At 42.4% G+C, this 21,964-nt stretch overlaps 1 protein-coding gene across 3 annotated transcripts in view; it reads left to right on the forward strand.

Moving 5' to 3' along the window:
* Window positions 1-21,964, forward strand: part of PTPRN2 (protein tyrosine phosphatase receptor type N2) — a 1,142,627-nt gene that overhangs the window by 1,017,778 nt on the left and 102,885 nt on the right. For all 3 annotated transcript variants that reach the window (XM_084859285.1, XM_084859286.1, XM_084859287.1), the window contains one exon: window positions 19,068-19,262. In XM_084859285.1, the coding sequence (XP_084715411.1) occupies window positions 19,068-19,262 (195 nt within the window). The remainder of the gene's footprint in view (window positions 1-19,067; window positions 19,263-21,964) is intronic.

Raw genomic sequence — 21,964 nt, forward strand, 5'->3', positions numbered from 1 at the left:
TCCAGCCCATACTTTACTAATTTGCTAATCAGAATATCGTGGGGTGCTTTGTCAAATGCCTTTCTGAAGTCAAGGTATATTATGTCCACAGCTTTTCCACAACCTACTAAGGAAATCTATTTACCTGATTAAAAAAAAATGAAATAAGATTAGTCTGGCAGGACTTGTTCTTGAAGAATCCATGCTGGCTTCCAGGGATTCCTGCATTAGTGTCAAGGTGCCTACAGATGGAGCACTTTATAATCTGATCTAGAATCTTCCCAGGCTGTATGTGTATGTGAAACACAATACCTATGGGTTGGATCCAGATTTAGGCATGTGCAACTGGGCTGGCAGTACTTCCCTAACCCCTCCTCCCCACAGCAGCCCCTTCAGCATTTCTAAATAGAAAATGCTATTTATTTATTTATTTATTTGCCACCCACAGAGGGCGTGGGTACCCTGCTAAATGGGGTGAGCTGTGGTGTGGGAGGGAAGGGGAATCCCTGAAAATCAGGCAGAGGCTCCTTTTTTTAGTGGATCCCTTTTGCCAATGGAAGGCAGATCCAGGATCCAACCTCTATATGTGGAAATCATTCACTGCGCGATGTTTGGGCTTTACTGTTACTAGTCTCTTCTGATATTGTAAAAGTAGAGTGAGCTAACATGGCACTTACCCAGAATGGTGATGGGTAAACTATAAAAATGACTATATGTGGAGAAAGTAGTAGTCAATAACTTTGCATGGATATGCAACATAATACACTTTTTTTCTAGTTCTATTTCAGACTGATCATAGGTTAAGCTGAGTGAGAATCATAAAAATAAATTTATAAAGGTGGTTACTATCCAGAGGTAGTTTCTCTTCTCCCCCTCCTCCCTCCAGCACTCTGTCTGCTTGCTCACTCTCTTACTTCGTTCCTGAATTGATTGTAAGTGGTAGCTCATCAAAGGATTGATTGTAAGTGGCTGCCATTTCACAAAATTAGACATATAAGAACACTAGATGGACAAAACATTTTGCTTTACATTGGCATGCAACCGTATTACAATTAAGGCTGAATACTTCTCAATAATTTGGGGGCATACGTGGTGTGGTGGGAGTGGAACATAATTACATTTAGTCGAACTGTCAACGAAAAAACACTACAAATCTGGGGATGTTTTGAATTTCAGTGTTAAGGTGTGAAAGGGGGTGGGTGGGAGAAATCACAGGCAAAGTGCCTAAAATGTTGTCATGCTGCCCTCTAGTGATGCTGTTCAGTAACCAGGCTCTTGTGGCTCAGGTCATAGTGGTTGCAGTACAATCCTAAAATAAGATTAAAATATCTTGATTGCAGGGACATTATGCTCTTTTTCTTCCTATTTGACTTTGCATCCCTACGATGGACCTCTTAAATACAACCCGCAGATTTCCTTATGGAGCTACCATAGTTTCTGTGACTTGAAAGGAAAAAATATAAGGGTAATGGGATAGGGTTGTCCTTTTTTTTTTTTGAAGGTAAGGGACATAAGTTTCGATATATGCATATAATAGGGAGCTTGGGTCTACTTTGCATGTCCTGCTGTTCCTGGACAGCTGGTCCAATGCCACTTCGTAGAATGTTAGGGTGCTTGTGCTCTTTCTCCCACCAAATACTCTCTGCTTTAAGTTGGAAGGAGTTATGACTTTCACATGGAACTGTCTTCAGTCCTTTGACTATTAAGGGACTAATCTATTGTTGTATCGTGAAGAGTTAAATAGAAAGCTCTACAATCTAGTTTATAAACCTCTCTGGTACATTAGATCAGTTTGGGAGCTAGAAGGGTGTGGACAGTGCTTTGGATCCAGATTTAGTCATTCTTAAGAGTTGTTGTTCAGTTGTTAATTTGTGTCCGACTCTTTGTGACCCCATGGACCATAGAACGCCAGGCCTTCCTGTCCTCCGCTCTCTCCCACAGTGTGCTCAAGTTCATATTCATTGCATCGGTGATGCTATCTAGCGATCTCATCCTCTGACATCCCCTTCTCCTTTTGCCTTCAATCTTTCCCAGCATCAGCGTCTTTTCCAGGGAGTTTTCTCTTCGCATTAGGTGGCCAAAATATTTGAGCTTCAGCTTCAGTATCTGTCCTTCCAATGAGCACTCAGGGTTGATTTCCTTTAGGATTGGCTGATTTGACCTCCTTGCAGTCCAGGGGACTCGTAAGAGTCTTCTCCAGCACCACAGTTCAAAAGCATCAATTCTTCGGCGATCAGCCTTCCTTGTAGTCCAGCTCTCACAGCCATACGTTACTACTGGGAAAACCATAGCTTTGATTAGATGGACCTTTGTCGGCAAGGTGATGTCTCTGCTTCTTACTATGCTGTCTAGGTTTGCCATAGCTTTCCTCCCAAGGAGCAAGCATCTTTTAATTTCATGACTACAGTCACCATCTGCGGTGATCTTGGAGCCCAAGAAAATGAAATCTGTCACTGCTTCCATTTCTTCCCCTTCTATATGCCAGGAAGTGATGGGGCCAGATGCCATGATCTTCGTTTTTTTAATGTTGAGTTTCAAACCAGCTTTTGCACTCTCCACTTTCACCCTCAACAAGACGCTCTTTAGATCCTCTTCGCTTTCTGCCACTAGGGTAGTATCGTCTGCATATCTGAGGTTGTTGATAATTCTCCTGGAAATCTTAATTCTGACCTATGATTCATCCAACCCGGCGTTTCTCATGATGTACACTGCATATAAGTTAAATAAGCAGGGCAAAAATATGCAGCCTTATCGTACTCCTTTCCCGATTTTGAACCAATCGGTTGTTCCATGTCTGGTTCTTACTGTTGTTTCTTGACCCTCGTACAGGTTTCTCAGGAGACAGGTAAGGTGGTCTGGTACTCCCATCTCTTTCAGAATTTGCCACAGTTTGTTGTGATCCACACAATCAAAGGCTTTAGCGTAGTCAATGAAGCAGAAATAGACGTTTTTCTGCAATTCTCTTGCTTTCTCCATGATGCAGCAAATGTTGGCAATTTGATCTCTAGTTCCTCTGCCTCTTTGGAACCCAGCTTGTACTTCTGGTAGTTCTCAGTTCACATACGGCTGAAGCCTAGCTTATAGGATGTTGAGCATAACCTTGCTGGCATGTGAAATGAGCGCAATTGTACGGTAGTTTGAACACTCTTTGGCATTGCCCTTCTTTGGATTTGGAATGGAAACTGACCTTTTCCAGTCTTGTGGCCACTATTGAGTGTTCCAAATTTGTTGGCATATTGAGTGCAGCGCTTTAACAGCATCATCTTTTAGGATTTTAAATAGCTCAGCTGGAATACTGTCATCTCCACTAGCTTTGTTGTTAGTAGTGCTTCCTAAGGCCCACTTGACTTCACTCTCGAGGATGTCCGGCTCAAATTCAGTGACCGCACTAGCATGGCTATCAGGGACATTAAGAACTTTCCTGTATATTTCTTCTGTGCATTCTTTCCACCTCTTCTTAATCTCATCTGCTTCTGTTAGGTCCCTGCCTCCTTTGTCCCTTATCATATCATGCCCATGTTTGCACAAAACGTTCCCTTGATACCTCCAATTTTCTTGAAAAGATCTCTAGTATTTCCCATTCTATTGTTTTCCTCAATTTCTTTGATCACTGCCTTGTTGTGGCGTAGGGGCTTGCGTAACTCAGTGAAGCCATAAGCTATGCCGTGCAGGGCCACCCAAGACGGACAGGTCATGGCGGTGAGTTCTGACAAAATGTGGTCCACTGGAGAAGGAAATGGCAACCCACTCCAGTATTCTTGCCAAGAAAACCCCATGGAACGTATCACAAGGCTAAAAGAGATGACGCCGGAAGATGAGCCCCTCAGGTCAGAAGGTGTCCAATATACTACTGGGGAAGAGCAGAGGGCATTTCCAAGTAGCACCAGGAAGAGTGAAGTGGCTGGGCCAGAGCCGAAAGGACACTCAGCTGTGAATGTGTCTGGTGGTGAAAAGAAAGCCCGATGCTGTAAAGAACAATATTGTTTAGGAACCTGGAATGTCAGATCAATGAAGGTGGTCAAACATGGCAAGAGGGCAAGATTGAACATCGACATCTTGGGAATCAGCAAACTAAAATGGACAAGCATGGGTGAATTTAATTCAGGTGACCATTATATCTACTACCGTGGGCAAGAATCCTTTAGAAGAAATGGAGTAGCACTCATAGTCAATAAAATGGTGGGAAAAGCAGTACTGGGGTACAATCTCAAAAACGATAGAATGATCTCAGTATGAATTCAAGACAAACCATTCACCATCACAGTAATTCAAGTCTATGCCCCAACCCCTAAGGCCGAAGAAGCTGAGGTTGATCGGTTCTATGAAGACCTACAACACCTTCTAGAACCAACACCAAAAAAAGATGTCCTCTTCATCATAGGGGATTGGAATGCTAAAGTAGGAAGTCAGGAAATCACCGGGATAACAGGCAGGCATGGCCTTGGTGTACAAAATGAAGCAGGACAAAGGCTAATAGAGTTCTGTCAAGAGAACACGCTGATAATAGCAACCACTCTTTTCCAACAGCACAAGAGGCAACTCTACACATGGACATCACCAGATGGTCAATATCGAAATCAGATTGATTATGTCCTTTGCAGCCAAAGATGGAGAAGCTCTATACAGTCAGTAAAAACAAGACTTGGAGCTGACTGTTTCTTGTTGCAACATTTCGGCTTAAATTGAAGAACGTAGGGAAAACCACTAAACCATTTAGGAATGACCTAAATCATATCCCCTATGAATATACAGTGGAGGTGATGAATATATTTAAGGGATTAGACCTGATAGAGTGCCTGAGGAGCTGTGGACGGAGGTCCGTAACATTGTTCAGGAGGCAGCAACGAAATCTATCCCAAAGAAAAAGAAATGCAAGAAAGCCAAGTGGCTGTCTGATGAGGCTTTACAAGTAGCTGAGGAAAGAAGGGAAGCGAAAAGCAAAGGAGAAAGGGGAAGTTATATCCAACTGAATGCAGAGTTCCAGAGAATAGCAAGGAGAGACAAGAAGGCCTTCTTAAATGAACAATGCAAAGAAATCAAGGAAAACAATAGAATTCTTAAGAGTAGATCCAATGAATCAATGGGGCAATTTGAAGTATAATTAACTCTGGATTTAACCTCTTGGGTTGGATCCAGATTTAGGTGCATCCAACTGGAGTAATAGAAGTGAACTTTTCTGCCCCCTCCTCCCTACCACATCCCAACCAGCCCCCTGAAAACGCTACAATGGAAGGCAGATCTTGGATCCAACTTATTGTGTTCAATACTTCTCTATTCCAGGTTGGTGCTCTAGTGAAAAGTAAAAAATGCAGGAAGTGGCACCTTCCAGTATCAAGGGATCCATATAGGCTGTTAATCTTTTTTAAAAAGAGTGATACTAGACAAATTATGCTGTAAAATTCTATGACTTGTGTTTCTTAGGCATAGTTTGATTACATGTATCTTACATGTACTGTCTCCATTGCTTTTCATTTGGTGGTCTTTGAGCATATGGTTCAGTTGAGCAAGAATTTGGTAGATGTTAAGGATTCCTTTTAGAATAACTTCGGCTTTGTACAGTTCATATCAAAAGTATAATTTGTATTAGGGTTTAAGTGTAGTATAGTAGTTAGGGTGTTCCATCAGGAATGGGAAAACCTGGGTTCAAATATTCATTCATCCATGAAGCTCACTGGTGACGCCGGGGCTCTTTCTTTCTCCAAACTTAACCTATCTCACAGGGTTGTTGTGGAGATAAAAAATTGGCCTGATTGCCAGAAATTTGTCCTCTGCAAGCATAGTTGAAATGAGTGAGACATGCCATGAAAATGGATAACAATGGGAAGTTCTTACACGAGAGACATTTCCATTGGATTATGCCCATTCTCAAAGCATCTCATTTTAAAAATAGTATCTATAACTAAAGATGGCATGGGCACCTGATTCAGTCCAGGAATCTGGCAAACCCACTCCTGCCTGCACCCCTGAGCGCCACTCACTGAGCCCCTGCTCACCCCCTGCCTGTGCTCGGTGAATGGTCTGCAGTCACCCTAGCAACCTTGTCGAGCTTCGCAGTCGCCATTTGGGGAGAAATGAAATGGTGATTGCAAAAATGCACAAATTTGTGCACATGCGAAAATGCATATTTTTGTGAATGCACATATTTGTGAACATGCAAAAATGTTCATTTTGTGGATGCACATATTCACATATGCGAAAATGCATATTTTTGTGAATGCACATGTTTGTGTGCACGCAAAAATGCGCATTTTCTGAAAAATGCGGTTTTGCACACGCTAATGTGGGCCTTCACAGTAATGCGCATTTCTAGGGGTGTACAAAACCCACTTACCAGTATGCTGAAGGGGTCCGTGGGGGGGGAGGTGATCTGTCCCTCCCCCCAGAATCCTTCCTGGCCGGCTCCGCTCCACGGTGAGTCTGCAGAGCTGCCAGCTGGGCCCATCCGCAGCTGGACTTCTGTCCGCAGCTGGACTTCCATCTGCTGCCATGCAAATGGCGTCCGGCATAGCAGACGCCATTTGTATCCCTGCCCTTGGCCGTGATAGGCTACGTAAATGTTTACGTAGCCTATCACGGGAAAGAGCAGGGACGCAAATGGCGTAGCAGACACCATTTGTGTCCCTGCCCTTGGCTGTGATAGGCTGCGTAAATATTTATGTAGTCAATCACCGCCAAGGGCAGGGCGGTGAAGATGGTGAAGATGATGGACCCAGACTGGCTGGCGCCAGGTAGGGTCTGTCCTGACTGGGCTACGCAGGGTGGCAGGGGGGAACAGTCTGTTCCTCCACAGACTCCAGGGGGCCAGATTCTAAAGAATCCAACCTCACTGGAGTCGGTGGCAGATTTCTCCGCCATCCCTATGCATTTCACACATGAGAATATGCGAATTCGCAAAAATATGCATATTTTTGCGCACACAAAAGCATGCACATTTTTGCGGTCACTGTTTTATTTTTTTTTTAATTGTGACTGTGGAGCTCGATGAGGCTGCTGGGATGAGTGCAGGCTGCTCGCCAAGTGTGGGAGGGGCTTGAGTGCAGTCCAGGGACTGTCAAGTGGGAACAGGGGCTGGGTAGGCATCTGGAAAACCTGGACAGGGGTGAGTTCGCACATCCCTATCTATAACGAAGTGAATAACAATGTTTCATCAGTTTGTCTTGAGGGAAATATATCATAAACAAGAGTTGTGTGGTGAGTATTTTGTAGCATGATACAAGATACCCATCCTGATAAAATCTTGTGTTTTGCCTACTCGTGTCTGGGTGCCATTTATTTTCATGTTATATGTTACTGAATACATGTCAGGAGCACACAAAACTGTTGCTCATATATGCCATAGTTGCCCAAATAGAGTTATATTGAGCTGCTTTTTCTGGGGTGTGGGGGCTCACTGAATGAAGGTTTACAGTAAATAATTTGAGATGTCAGAAGCTTTCTTATAGAACTACCAGCCTGTTAAACCAGAGTGCTTGGATATAAGATTATTAGACTCATTTAAATCAATAGGTCTGAAACCAGTTTAAGCCCATGTGTTCTGGTTTTATCAGGCTCTGGATGAATCAGGCAAATAGGCTTTTTATAAAATGGAAGCAAAATATTGGGTGTAAGAGAGCGTAATTAAGGGGACCAAGAGCTAGTTTCAGTTTTGCCTTCCACCTGACTATGGCATCATCTCCTACTGTACAATAGAGTGCACGTAATAAATATGTTAATATATCTTTCTGGGCAATAGACATTTAAACCTTGTCTGGTTAGTTCCTACAGATTCTTTTCTATCTCTTTTTCTCTCCCTTCCCTGGGGTCTTTTTTTTAAAACTCTCATTTTCTCCACACTTTTGTGGTAACTTGATGGCTGTCATCTGCTGTGAAAGCATGTGACAGCAAAAGCGTATCGCTGTCATGGAGCAGGGACATCCCGAAAGAGATGGCACTTGTGGCGTTATGCAGGCTGCACATCCAAACTGGTCTCAGCTTGAAATCTTTGCTGAAACGATGAGATTCACTTTCTGAGGTGCGCGCATGGACAATGCCTGCTCTGACGTAGGTTATGAAAGGAGAAAGCATGCGCTGTCCATAAGAGTTGGTAGCGGGAGCTCGGCTGGAGGAGCACCTGACCAGCAATGTACAGAACCTGTGCCCATTCTGTGTTTAAGATTAAAGGGGTTGATTAAAACCTCAGCTCAATTTTGAAAAGGAAAAGTATTTTAGAAGGGGTTGCTTACATAGCCTTGCTGAATACTGTTCAGCCCTTCTGGTAGTCAGTCTAATGGACAATGCTCTGATTAACTTCTGCTTAGAATCTGAGAAGTAGCTAGTTGCCAATAACCACAGTCTCCTCGGCTAACTGTACTTGTCAAAGAAGGCAGGGATGGCAAAGGCTGACTACTTTTCTCTTTATAGCGTTGCATGACAAATGCATAGACTGGCCCATTCTTCAGAAATTCATTTCAATAACCCTGTCTTTCTATCCAGCCACCAGCTTGCTGAAAAATGGGAATTATTCACAACTTCACTTGAAGAAGAAAAAAGCTTTCTCTTGGGGTTGGAGAGAAGACTTCAGTTTCTATTTTTAAAATTGCTGTTTAGGGTCAGCACTTATCTTTCAGAAAATTTCAATAAAAGATCTCTACAGACAGTCAGAGCACTGTGTATATTGCACTAGAGATGTTTCCAAATATTTATTTTGGTTGTGGTGGTTTTTGCCACACAACAATATGGTTGTCCTTTATATATAATACATGTCTTACACATATATTTGATAGTAAATGTCAGGAAGTGAAATAAAATGGAAGTGTCTCTATTAGGAAGCAATTCTCATGTAATGAGAAACAATGCCATAAACTTCAAATTACCTTTTAAACAGAAGTTTATTGGATGATAACTCAAAAGACCAAGGAATCATTCTTCTGTATTTACTGTAAATTGTGAAGGGATTTTAAGTTGTAAATGATGGTTGTTAGCTGGGGGAGGGTAAAATTTGATAATTAAAGCTGGGATATTCTAATGTACCGCTGGTGTTGACCAAAGCCACAGTCCATCAGGCAAGGAATGAATCTTCAGTTGATCGCAGTCTTGCATGGGGTAACTTCCAAGCAGCGGATGAGGACATATCCATTGGTTTGCAAATGCTTAGTTTGGCAAACAGTGGGAGGATTGATTAGGATGGATGGTTAGCCCTAGGATATGAGCCTGCAGTTTAAAGTTAAATCCCATTTCTTTCAATGGGTCTACTCTAAGTAGGACCAACATTGGATTCAACCCATGGATGGCAAATCTATATCAAAGGTACCACAGGATGTAGGGGTTTCTGGCATTTGTGGACTGGAGCATGAAGGTCTGCTACCCCAACTGGAGCACAGAGTTCCCCTGACTGCTTCTGCTGTGTTTAGAAAACTGAACACAAAACTTGTGAAGCCACAAGAGACAGGCTATATACTGAGAAAAGGCTGTTGGTCACTGTTCTGTTATGGGCTGAAGATTATAGGGGAGGAGGAACAGCATCATTTTTTTTCATCTGAAATATTGAAATATTTAAGGCCATTTCTCATCTGAATAATCTCTCTAGAATTGTCCGATATTGGAAGTACTCCTGCTTACCTTTGGGCAACAAAATACCTTGAGCTGGGTCTATATAGAAGATGTTGCACCTGGCAGTCCCAGAATATATGGAGAGAGTTTGTATTTGTAATATATATTGAGCCAGAAAAAAAAATGTTGGGCCTTTCAGCCTATTCAGATAATAGGCTATGCAGAAGCTGTGCTATGCTCTGTTTGGAGTGGATTCACACTGAATATATTTTAGGTGGCTAGAAACAAAGCCAAGGCAGTAAACACATGAAGAACTACAGTTGTGATCACAGTTGCTCAGTCCAGGCCTTAACAGCAACACCAGCAAATGGGGCTTTGTAGTTCTAGCATTCGGTTTATTCTAGAGACCAGGATTTCAGTCCAGTATTCTTGTGAGGTATGACTCATCTGATAACTTCTTTAAAACAGAAGCACCAGCAATGGGAAAGGATCATTAAATAAGGTTGCCAACATCTGGTTTCAAAAATATTGGCTCCCTAGTTGGGCCAGAAAGACAAAGTAGAGCTGGGGGGGGGGGGGGTCATAGAGCCAGTGCAGAATCTGATTGGATGGAGCCAAAGTATATCTTGGAAGATTATGGGTAGAGCCTGTTTAAACCCTCAAATTTACTCCCTTTTCAGATCTAGTACACCTGACAGGACACAATTTCACTGATCAGTCTACTAAGTATTGGATGGGTGTCAACCCTAGTGGGGAGCATGGTATTTTGATTTGGGTGTATTCCTGGCTGGGCCCCCATTTTATCCTTTCTGTTGCAGATTGGTTTGAATGATATCCACATGCATGTTGCAAGGAAAACTGGTTTCTAGGAGATGTCAGCATGCACAGCAAACGTAGCTGTTCTGGAATGCTTTGTGAGAATTGTCCTTTCACAGAATTTTAAATTTGAAACAAAGGTTAAGACACAAATACTACCTTCTATTTTGTGGTGGCCAGAAAAATATATGGTTGAGCACTAGATTGCTAGTGTTGGCACAAGAGCTCATCTTACGTAGGCCTTGGTCAGTGCTGGTGCAACTTTTGCCTAGCTAAGAGCATTAATGTATGGCATTTTAGTCCTCAAACTATTTGTAATCCACCCCAAGAATGCTGGTTATTGGGTGGGTTAAAAATATAAAAAATAAATAGGGAGGTTTTCCTCTGGGCTTTGCCTCTCTCACATACTTCCCTGTCACAACTCGCTGGTTGTGCAGCAGCAGCAGAAGAGGCAGATAGGTCAAGCTAGAAGGAGTAAAGTGCTGTCATTGCTCTGGAGAAGTTTTATGTTCTTTCTGATAGTAGAAGCAGTTAAAATGAAGTGGAGGTTGGGGAGTAAACCCTGAGATAAGTATTACTTAAAAAATGAAGTGCATCCATTTTGAGCTGTATTCTCGGTACATTTTGGTTAGCCTTCCTATTATGTACCCAGTTAACTGGATCTGCTTCTTGGGTATGCAAAGGAGGTGCCATTTTGGTGAACCTCTCAGTAAGAAATTGAATTGTATATTAATACATTATTATTTTGTGTTTCATATCTTTTTAGCCTTCTGGAAAACAAAACCCTCCAGCCCTAAAAGCATAATTAATTCATATTTCTTCTGAAAAATAATTTTGTAGAAGAGAATCTCTTTCTTTAAAATTGACATTATGCCATTTCTAACCCTGTTATTCTTTGTATAAATAGCACCTGTTACTTCCTGAGAATTCACTTGTTCGTAATGTTTCCCTCCACCCCCTGCAAATGTCAATCATCTATACTAGAAAAACCAGTTGTAGAAACAGATGATTATGGCTCTAGGCAGGACATAATAGATAAAATACCTCTGTTACTTGAAGAGTTAGTGCACATCAAATCACCTGGTATCCTCTATCAGAGTACAATCTGTCCAGTACGTGACCTATATGATACATTCTAATTTGCAATAATTTGCAGCTTCACCTTTTATAAACATTTAACTTGCATTTGCTGTTTACTAAATTGTTTGTCTATTCCAAGAAAGGATCTAATAGAAGAATGATGCCTTGAAAGTTTTTCTCATTCAGATCATAAACAACTATTCAAAATTTCACGTTGGTTACCACATAGCGATGTCTGGAGAAACCTGCAATGGAATCGAATGAGTTCGGATTTTTATTAATCTGACCCACAGATTCTGCAGTAGACCAGCTTTTCCTGAGCCACATAGATTCTGCAGACTTGTGAACCAGTTTTTTCACTTTCCAGAAATTTTACACAAATTTAGTTGTAGAAAAATACGTAAAATTAACACCAGCCGAAAATGTGCATTTCCCCATAGGCAGCAGCATGAAAATGAGCATTGGGGGGGATTTGCACATTTGGGGGGGATTTGTGCATTTTTGTACATGAAAATTTGTACAAATGCGGATTTGCGCAAATTCAAGAAAATGGAAAAAATGGATTCCGCCAATGAGCAAATGAAACGCAGCTGACAATCTGAAAGGCACCTGACAATCCACTAAACACAGATGGATTTTTTTTTACAAAATCTGTACGTCCTGCACGATAGTCAGTAACTTATATGACCAAAGTATAATTTTGAAGATGTCTTTAAGTACCTATTAAAAGCAGTCTCTGGCCAAGGTCCAGCCAATTTGGGTTGCAGCACGACTTGCAACACGACTTGGAATATGGACAAGTTGGTTAGAAGCGCGACACTGTTCCATGTACATCTCCACCACCACACAAGAGTAAGCAAGCTCTGGCTAACATAGCTTGTGACATGGGTACCACAGGACAGGAAGCAAGAGGAGCTTTGGTTAAGCTTCTGCCTTTGCATCCCTGTCCATTTCTCAAAACAAAAGCTCCAAGAAAATTTGACACACTGCCTTCTCTGTAGTGGTGGCCTTGTTGCAGAACATCCTCCCTACAGACGTGCAACTGGCACTGACTTTGCTATCCTTTCAGTCAGCACCAGGTGAAAACTTTGCCCAGGCATTTTCCATTTCATGGTGGAAAGATGGGCTATAAATCAAATAAATACACAAACAGTTGGCTATTCTGTCCTGTTTTATTGCCTTTTAAAAACTGTTTTATGTTTGTGTATTATGTTTTTGTAATATTTTATGACGTGTGACCATTTCGGGTTCACTTTGTACACAGCCCTGATATCTATTTGATGATAAAATATTTTAATAAATAAGACAGAATTTAAGAAGAAAACACTTCTAAAGCTATCAAAATATTTTTAAAAGGAGAAAAGTACAAGATTCCTTATGTGAATGCCTTTTTACACTGACTGGCAATAGGCATTACACATGGGACCTGCAACAAAGAGTTGCAGCGTGGAGTACTTCTGTTCAGGGTTCTACCTAGCAAGCCATGCCATCTTGCAAGAAACTCCATTCCTCCTGCCTACCATTTTCTGTTTCCCCCTCACTCCAAGAGTCAGCTAGCATTCTGTACGCCCTGAGCGTGCTCAGTCCTCATTGGACTTTTTTTGTTTTTGTTGTTTTTTTAATTTTTTTGCGTTTTTGCAAATGTTGGGATTCTCCCAAGACAGCTGGTACCTTGTGTGTGAATAGTGCCATTTTGGTTACATCAAGAGAGGCAGTCAGAATTGAGTTTTATATCAGTATATATGTAGAACAACAACGTTTATTACAGTCATACGACCAGTTGTGATTAAAATTTGTTGTTGTTGTTCAGTCGTTAAGTCGTGTCTGACTCTTCGTGACCCCATGGACCATACCACGCCAGGCCTTCCTGTCCTGCGCTCTCTCCCAGAGTGGAGATTAAAATACAGAACACAAATAACAGAATGAAAAAAAAACATACAATTTATCCAGTTTAGCAAATATAGTCAACTTAGTTGAGGTCTTATTTGCAGAACAATTAAGAAAAACTTAGCCATCTACTCAGTCATACATCTGATAGGCAATGCATAACCAATCTTCTGTCTGGTAAATTAATCAAAAGTGTGTGAATATATGATATTTCAAATCAGAGTAAAAATCATAGTACAAATGTAAGAACATAAGAGCCATGCTGGATCAGACCAAGGGTCCATCTAGTTCAGGATTCTGTCCACACAGTGGCTGACCAGCTGTCACCAGGAAACCCACAAGTAGGACATGAGTGCATCAGCACCCTCCCACCCATGTTCCCCAGTAACTGGTGTACATAGGCATACTGCCTCTGATACTAGAGGCAGTGCAGCGGCATCAGGACTAGTAGCCATTGATAGCCTTCTCCTCCAGGAATTTGTCTACCCCCCTTTTAAAGCCAACCAAAGTATATGTGTTAGTTTGGGGCACCCCCCACCTTTACACAGACATAAACTTCTCATAAATCTACCCTGTATATATGATATTGCCAGTTCCCAAAATTTACATGATACCAGGAGACCCTTGCTTAAAAGCCATTTCAGATGGCTCTCAAGTCAATTCAGATGGTTTCAAAATGGATTCGGAACATGTTATTTAGGCTCTGATAACTCAAGGCAAATATACATTGTGCCTGCACATCAAGGGAGAAAATGGATCTGCCAGGAGATTCCATTTGAACCTCGCAGGTCCCTCACTGATTTTGAAATGCAATCAGGATTGGCAGAAAGGGCTGTGTAGCAATTTGTAGAAAAGTAGGAAATTAAGTTTTTCAAAACTGATGCAGATGAAGGTGTGGCTTCTCCTTGCCAAGTAAGGCTGGAAAGGACTTCTGTTAGTGTAGGCAATACCAAACTAGACTGCCAGTTAGTGTAGACAGTACCAAGCTAGATGAACCAATTGTCTGATTTGGTATAAGGAAGACATTCCTAAGTGCCTGACAGAGAATCCACACCAGAGTACTTTTGTGGGGCAGGTTTCCTAAGCAGGAAATGTATTTAACTTAACCAAATAGCAAGAAATGTTGCTTACAGTGAAGAGGTAGGTTTTGGGTCAGAGAGGAGATGGAGTTGGTCAAGTTAAGTCCCAGCTTCAGATGTCTATGGGTATAAGTCATGTTCATCACAGTCACCTGGAGAGAGCACTGTTGCCACTGAGTTACCTCCATCAGACCTGTAAATTACACAAGGTCATCTGGAGGGTGTAACGTGTTTCAGGGCCCTTTGTTTATTCGGTCAGTCGCTTCTGACTCTTCGTGACTTCATGGACCAGCCCACGCCAGAGCTTCCTGTTGGCCGTCGCCACCCCCAGCTCCCCCAAGGTCGAGTCCATCACCTCCAGAATATCATCCATCCACCTTGCCCTTGGTCAGCCCCTCTTCCTTTGGCCTTCCACTTTCCCTAGCATCAGCACTTCTCTAGGGTATCCTGTCTTCTCATTATGTGGCCAAAGTACTTCAGTTTTGCCTTTAATATCATTCCCTCAAGTGAGCAGTCTGGCTTTATTTCCTGGAGCATGGACTGGTTTGATCTTCTTGCAGTCCAAGCACTCTCAGAATTTTCCTCCAGTACCACAGTTCAAAAGCATCTATCTTCCTTTGCTCAGCCTTCCTTATGGTCCAGCTCTCGCAGCCATGGGTTACTACAGGGAAGACCATTGCTTGAACTATGTGGACCTTTGTTATCACTATGTGTCTGCTCTTAACTATTTTATTAAGATTTGTCATTGCTCTCCTCCCAAGAAGTTAACGTCTTCTGATTTCCTGGCTGCAGTCAGCGTCTGCAATAATCTTTGTGCCTAAAAAGACAAAGTCTGTCACTGCCTCCACGTTTTCTCCCTCTATTTGTCACTTCTCAAGCAAGCTGGTTGCCATAATCTTGGTTTTTTTGAGGTTTAACTGCAACCCAGCTTTTGCACTTTCTTCTTTCACCTTCGTCATGAGGTTCCTCAGCTCCTCCTCGCTTTCAGCCACCAAAGTGGTACCATCTGCATATCTGAGATTGTTAATGTTTCTTCCAGCAATTTTAACTCCAGCCTTGGCTTCATCAAGCCCAGCACGTTGCATGATGTGTTCTGCGTACAGGTTGAATAGGTAGGGTGAGAGTATACAACCCTGCTGTACTTTCCCAATCTTAAACCAGTCCGTTGTTCCATGGTCTGTTCTTACTGTTGCTAGTTGGTCATTATACAGATTCCTCAGGAGGCAGACGAGATGACTTGGTATCCCCATCCCACCAAGAACTTGCCACAATTTGTGATGATCCACACAGACAAGGCTTTAGAATAGTCAATAAAACAGAAATAGATGTTTTTCTGAAATTCCCTGGCTTTCTCCATTATCCAGCGGATATTGGCAATTGGGTCTCTAGTTCCTCTGCCTTTTCTAAACCTGGCTTGTACATCTGGCAATTCTCGTTCCATGAATTGCTGGAGTCTACCTTGCAAGATCTTGAGCATTACCTTACTGGCATGTGAAATAAGTGCCACTGTTCGATAGTTTGAACATTCTTTGGTGCTTCTCTTTTTTGGTATGGGGATATAGGTTGATTTTTTCCAATCTGTTGGCCATTCTTGTGTTTTCCAAATTTGCTGGCATATGGCATGCATCACCTTGACAGCATCATCTTGCAAGATTTTAAACAGTTCAGCTGGGATACTGTCATCTCCTGCTGCCTTGTTATTAGCAACGCTTCTTAAGGCCCATTCAACCTCACTCTTAAGGATGTCTGGCTCTAGCTCACTGACCACACCGTCAAATCTATCCCCGATATTATTATCCTTCCTATACAGATCTTACGTATATTCTTGCCACCTTTTCTTGATCTCTTCTGTTTCTGTCAGGTCCTTGCCATCTTTGTTTTTGATCACACCCATTTTTGCCTGGAATTTACCTCCGATGTTTCTAATTTTCTGGAAGAGGTCTCTTGTCCTTCCTATTCTATTATCTTCTTCCGCTTCCGCGCATTGCTTGTTTAAAAATAATTCCTTATCTCTTCTGGCTAATCTCTGGAATTTTGCATTGAATTGGGCACATCTCCCCTATCACTGTTGCCTTTTGCTTTCCTTCTTTCTTGGGCTGCTTCCAGTGTCTCAGCAGACAGCCATCTTGCCTTCTTGGTTTTCTTTTTCTTTGGGGCGTTTTTTGTTGCCGCCTCCTGAACAATGTTGCAAACTTCTGTCCATAGTTCTTCCGGGACCCTATATACTAAATCTAGTCCCTTAAATCTATTCTTCACCTCCACTGCATATTCATTAGGAATATTAGTGAGCTCATATCTAACTGATCTGTGGGTCTTCCCTATTCTCTTTAGTCTGATTCTAATTCTAATTCTAGGTTCAATATATAATAGTGTGTGTGTATGCACACATACACACACACACACATGCACACACTTTGGCCTCAAGCAGTGTGATGTTTTTGCAACCTGAATCACCTAGACTCAGGTCAGCTAGATTTTTTGTGAATGTCAAAAGTACTCCCAGTCTTTCACTTCTCATGATATATGAGATAAGAGCCGAACCATACTGAATCTAATGATGCTAAGATTCCTATTCATTTCGTCCTTCTTTTAGACCCATTAAAAACCCAAGGAATTCAAACTTCCCCAGGGTGTAAATGTCATTCATGTAGTATATCTGCACAACATTTAATATCACATACGTTGAAGGACCAAAATTGCAAGGAGCAAAGAGTTTAAAAAGCAATATTTAAAATATGCACATCTCTATTATACTTCTCTTTCTTTGGAAGTAGCTCAGAGGGCTCCCCACGGAGGTACTGTTCAGATCCATACCTGCTTAGCTTCAGCAATGCCTGGACTGGTCAGGGAGTCACCTGGTAATCACTTGACAAATAGCTATGTATTTTCAGTTTAGTTAAAATATATCAGTTTGGACCAGACTAACCCGGCTAGTTAACCCAGAGCAAGTAACTAAGGCTCAAGTACTTGAATATGAGAAACACATAATGGGTTACAAATATGCCATCAAGCCCTTTATACCATGAGTGCCCAATTCTGACTTTGTTTTGCAGTGTGGACTTGAATGCACAGGCTTTTTAAAATAGTAAATATGAACACCGTACTTTTTAAAAGTTATTTTGCTAAGATTTATTACATGTTTACTTTTAAATCAGCTATGGGTATAATATAATTGGCTACATTTTAAAAGCTCATTAAGTTAGTGTACATTGAATTGATCTGTAAATAGTGCAAGTAAATGTGTTTGCTTTTTTCTGGCTTGGCTTGCATTTTGTTTTTTGCTTCTGCTAAAAACTGTTGCTATGTTAGGTCTATTTTCTGTTGATTTGTTAGTGCCATACACCATTTGCTGAGGCAGACATCAAGGTGTAAGGTCATTGCTCACATTACTTTAATGAAGAAAAATTCAGCCAGTATCTAAGTTGGCCAGTTGCTTTCTGGTCTGCCATTTTAATTCTGTTTCTGTCCCCTCTCCCCCCACTCTCAGTGGTGTCAAAATTTGCATAATTTAGTTGTTATGATGTAAGGTAGCATAAAAGAAGTTATCTGGATTTTCCAAACCAGGAATATATGCCAACAACCATGAATATGAGCCAACAATGTGATGTGGCTGCAAAAAAGGCAACTGCTCGTTTGGGCTGCATTAATAGAAGCATAGCTTCCAAATCCTGGGAAGTACTAGTTTCCCTCTACACAGCACTGGTTAGGCCTCATCTGGAATACTGTGTCCAGTTCTGGGCACCACACTTTAAGAAGGATGCACACAAACTGGAGAGGGTTCAGAGGAGGGCAACAAAGACGATCAGGGGACTGGAAACAAAGCCCTATGAAGAGAGACTGAAAGAACTGGGCATGTTTAGCCTTGAGAAGAGAAGACTGATGGGAGATAGGATAGCGCTGTTCAAGTACTTGAAAGGTTATCACAGAGAGGAAGGCCAGGATCTCTTCTCGATCATCCCAGAGTGCAGGACACGGAATCATGGGCTCAAGTTACAGGAAGCCAGATTCCGGCTGAACATCGGGAAAAACTTCCTGACTGTTAGAGCAATACGACAATGGAACCAATGACCTAGGGAGGTGGTGGGCTCTCCCACACTGGAGGCATTCAAGACGAGGCTGGACAGCCATCTGTCAGGGATGCTCTGACATGGATTCCTGCATTGAGCAGGGGGTTGGACTCGATGGCCTTGTAGGCCCCTTCCAACCCTACTATTTTATGATTCTATGATAGCATACTACTAAGCTAAAATAGAGCAGATAAATTGCCAACTTGTTCTGATGAAGACTAGAATTGTAAGTTGTCTCAATAACATTTAGTTCAAAGCAGCTCTCCTGAAATCAGCATTCTGGAGTAAGAAAGTTGTACTGGTCATAGCTTCACCTCTCATCTGTGTATTTAGAAATCCCATGTTTTGCATAAGCTAGGGTGGACAGCAAATGTCAGCTATACAAACATAGCTATAAATACTGATTGTTGTCCTACATATGGACAAATGCAGATGTTTGTACTTTCCTACTGTATAGGAATACAGTACTGTATAGGAAATACTTTCCTATTGCTACACAATCTTAAACTTCAGAGGCAGTAACAGGAGTGCAGCCTGTGTGCAGGATAAAGCCCACATGTGTTTAGTGCAAGCTTTGGCAAATGATTCCTTAGATGCTGGTTTTTAATCTACACTATTTTTTGTCTTCTAGGAGCTATGTCGTCAGCGTATGGCAGTAAAATCATCAGATCACCCGGAGCCTCTGCATACGTCTCGTATTAACAGCATATCTTCACAGTTCAGTGATGGACCCATTCCAAGTCCCTCTGCTCGAAGCAGTACTTCATCCTGGTGTGAAGAACCAGTTCAGTCCAACATGGACATTTCCACTGGTCACATGATACTGGTAAGGCCCTGAAATAGTACTGAATGCAACTAAATAGTAAAGCCTCATCAGGACTGTGGACAATACGGTGGTTGCATAAAATAATAAATCCTCAGTTTCTTTTAAAACATCCAGCTCTTTAAAATCCAAAATATTTTTCTTCTATTACTCATCTTATTTACCTTATTCAATCTAATTCTTGTTGGTATGGTGTGTTTTTAAAGCAAAAGGTTGATATCTGGACTGGTCAGGGAGTCACCTGGTAATCACTTGACAGATAGCTATGTTAAAATATATCTGTTTGGAGCCAGACACCACCTAAATGATCAGGTTCTTAGTTTGGAGGTGCTCTTGGATCCATCATTGCTATTAGGCACAGGTGGCCTTGTGGCCTAGAGCATAGTAGCTCAAGCCAGCTACACTAACCTGGACAGAGATAGTCTTGCAGCAGTTATTCATACTTTGGTAACATCCCTTTTGGATTATTGCAATGTGTTATATGTAGGGATGCCTTTGAAAATGGCCCAGAAACTTCAGTTAGTCCAAAACAGTCCAAGGCGGTTATCTGGGACTGGCTGATTCAATCATATTATGACTATGCTCTGCCATATGCACTGGTTACCATTCCATTTCTGTGCCCAGTTCAAAGTGCTGTTTTTGACCTTTAAAGCTCTAAATGGCTTGGGGCCAGGTTACCACAAGGAGCATCTCCTTCCATATTTACCTGCCCAGACCCTAAGGTTATCATCAGAGTTCCTCCTCCCGATCCCCCCACCAAATGAGGAGAGATGGGTGGCTACAAGAGGATGCCTTTTCAATAACGACACCCCATCTGTGAAATGCCCTCCCCAGAGAGACTCGTCTGCTGCCTACATTAAAGGGTTCTAAGTCCTGTTGACAGCCTAAATGCACCTATTGTATAGTTGATTAAATGGAAGAAAATGTCAAATGCTTTTAGATGTTTGGGGTAGGTTAAAAAGTGTTTGGATGCCATAACTAATGCAGGTCTGGTGGATATATCTGGATCCTGGTTGTCCAGTTATAATGGATAGTTTTCAGCTTGTACAGCCCAAGGATATGGACAGGATCCTTGGAGAGGTGAAGCCTACCACTAGTGTGCTGGACCCTTGCCCTTCCTGGCTTATAACAGCAGCTAGATAAGGATAGTGGGTAAGGATAGTGGTGAACGGTTCTTTATGGCAAGGTGTGATTCTGTCTTGCCTTAAGGAGATGGTGGTAATACCTTTGTTTAAAAAAAAAAAAAACCCTTCCCTGAACCCCACTGTATTGGATAATTTCTGGCCAGTTTCCAATATTCCATTCTTGGCCAAGGGGCTGGAGCATGTGGTGGCTTTTTAGCTCCAGGGATTTCTGGATGAGACAGATTATCTAGATCCATTTTAATCTGGTTTCAGGCCTGATTATGGGACAGATACTGTTTTGGTTGCCTTGGTGGATGATTTGTGCTGGGGACTAGACAGGGGGAGTGTATCCCTGTTAGTTCTGCTGGATCTTTCAGCAGCTTTCAAACCATGGTATCCTTCTGAGGTGTCTCTCCGAGATAGAACTGGGAGGTGCTGTTATATGGTGGCTCTGGTTCTTCTCAGAGGGGTGATATTGGTGGTGCTGGTGGATTCCTGTGTGATGCTGTGGCTATTGGAACCCTGAGGGACACCACAGGCCATGTTATCCCCCATGCTATTTAACATATACTTATTTTATTTATTTATTATTAAATTTATTAATTGCCCATCTGGCTGGTCACACAGCCACTCTGGGCGATGTACAACAAAACAGTTTAAAACAATAAAATTCTACAATAAAAACATTTCTAAAATACCCTAACCCACCCCAAATGCCTGCCTGAACAACCACGTTTTTAATGCACGACGGAAGCTCATTAAAGAGGGGGCATGACGGAGTTCCCTAGGGAGGGAGTTCCACAGAGTGGGGGCCACCACAGAAAAGGCCCTCTCCCTCGTCCCCACCAGTCTAGCTGTCCTGGCTGATGGGACAGAGAGAAGGCCATCCGAGGCTGATCTTGTTAAGCGGCCTGTCTGGTGCTGCTGAAGGCGCTCCTTAAGATAGGCTGGGCTGGAACCATATAGGGTTTTAAAGGTCAAAACCAACACCTTGAATTTGGCCCGGAAAACAACTGGTAACCAGTGCAACTCCTTCAGCACTGGAGTGATGTGATCTCGCCGGCGGCTGCCTTTAATCAGGTGAGCCACCGTGTTCTGTACCAGCTGCAGTTTCCGAACCGTCTTCAAGGGTAACCCCACATAGAGCACATTACAGTAGTCTAAACGAGAGGAGACCAGGGCATGTACTAAGGATGGGAGCAGATGGTCGGGAAGGAAGGGGCATAGCTGCCATATCAGATGGAGTTGGTACAGCGCTGTCCGGCTCACAGCTGACACCTGAGCCTCCATGGACAGCTGGGAGTCCAAAATGACCCCCAGGCTGCGGACCTGGTCTTTCAAGGGTAGCCGTACCCCATTCAACACCAGGTCAACATCCCCCAGCCTCCTCTTGTCTCCCACCAAAAGTACCTCGGTCTTGTCAGGGTTCAGCTTCAGCTTATTCCTCCCCATCCAGCCACTCACCGTCTCCAGACATTTGGACAGGGATTCTACGGCCAACCTTGGTGAAGATTTGAATGAGAGGTAGAGCTGCGTGTCATCCGCATATTGATGACACTGCACCCCAAACCTCCTGATGAT

Source organism: Heloderma suspectum, chromosome 5 (assembly GCF_057233095.1).
Source record: "Heloderma suspectum isolate Gila_16-S chromosome 5, 16-S_ref, whole genome shotgun sequence".
In the NCBI taxonomy this organism is placed as follows: domain Eukaryota; kingdom Metazoa; phylum Chordata; class Lepidosauria; order Squamata; family Helodermatidae; genus Heloderma; species Heloderma suspectum.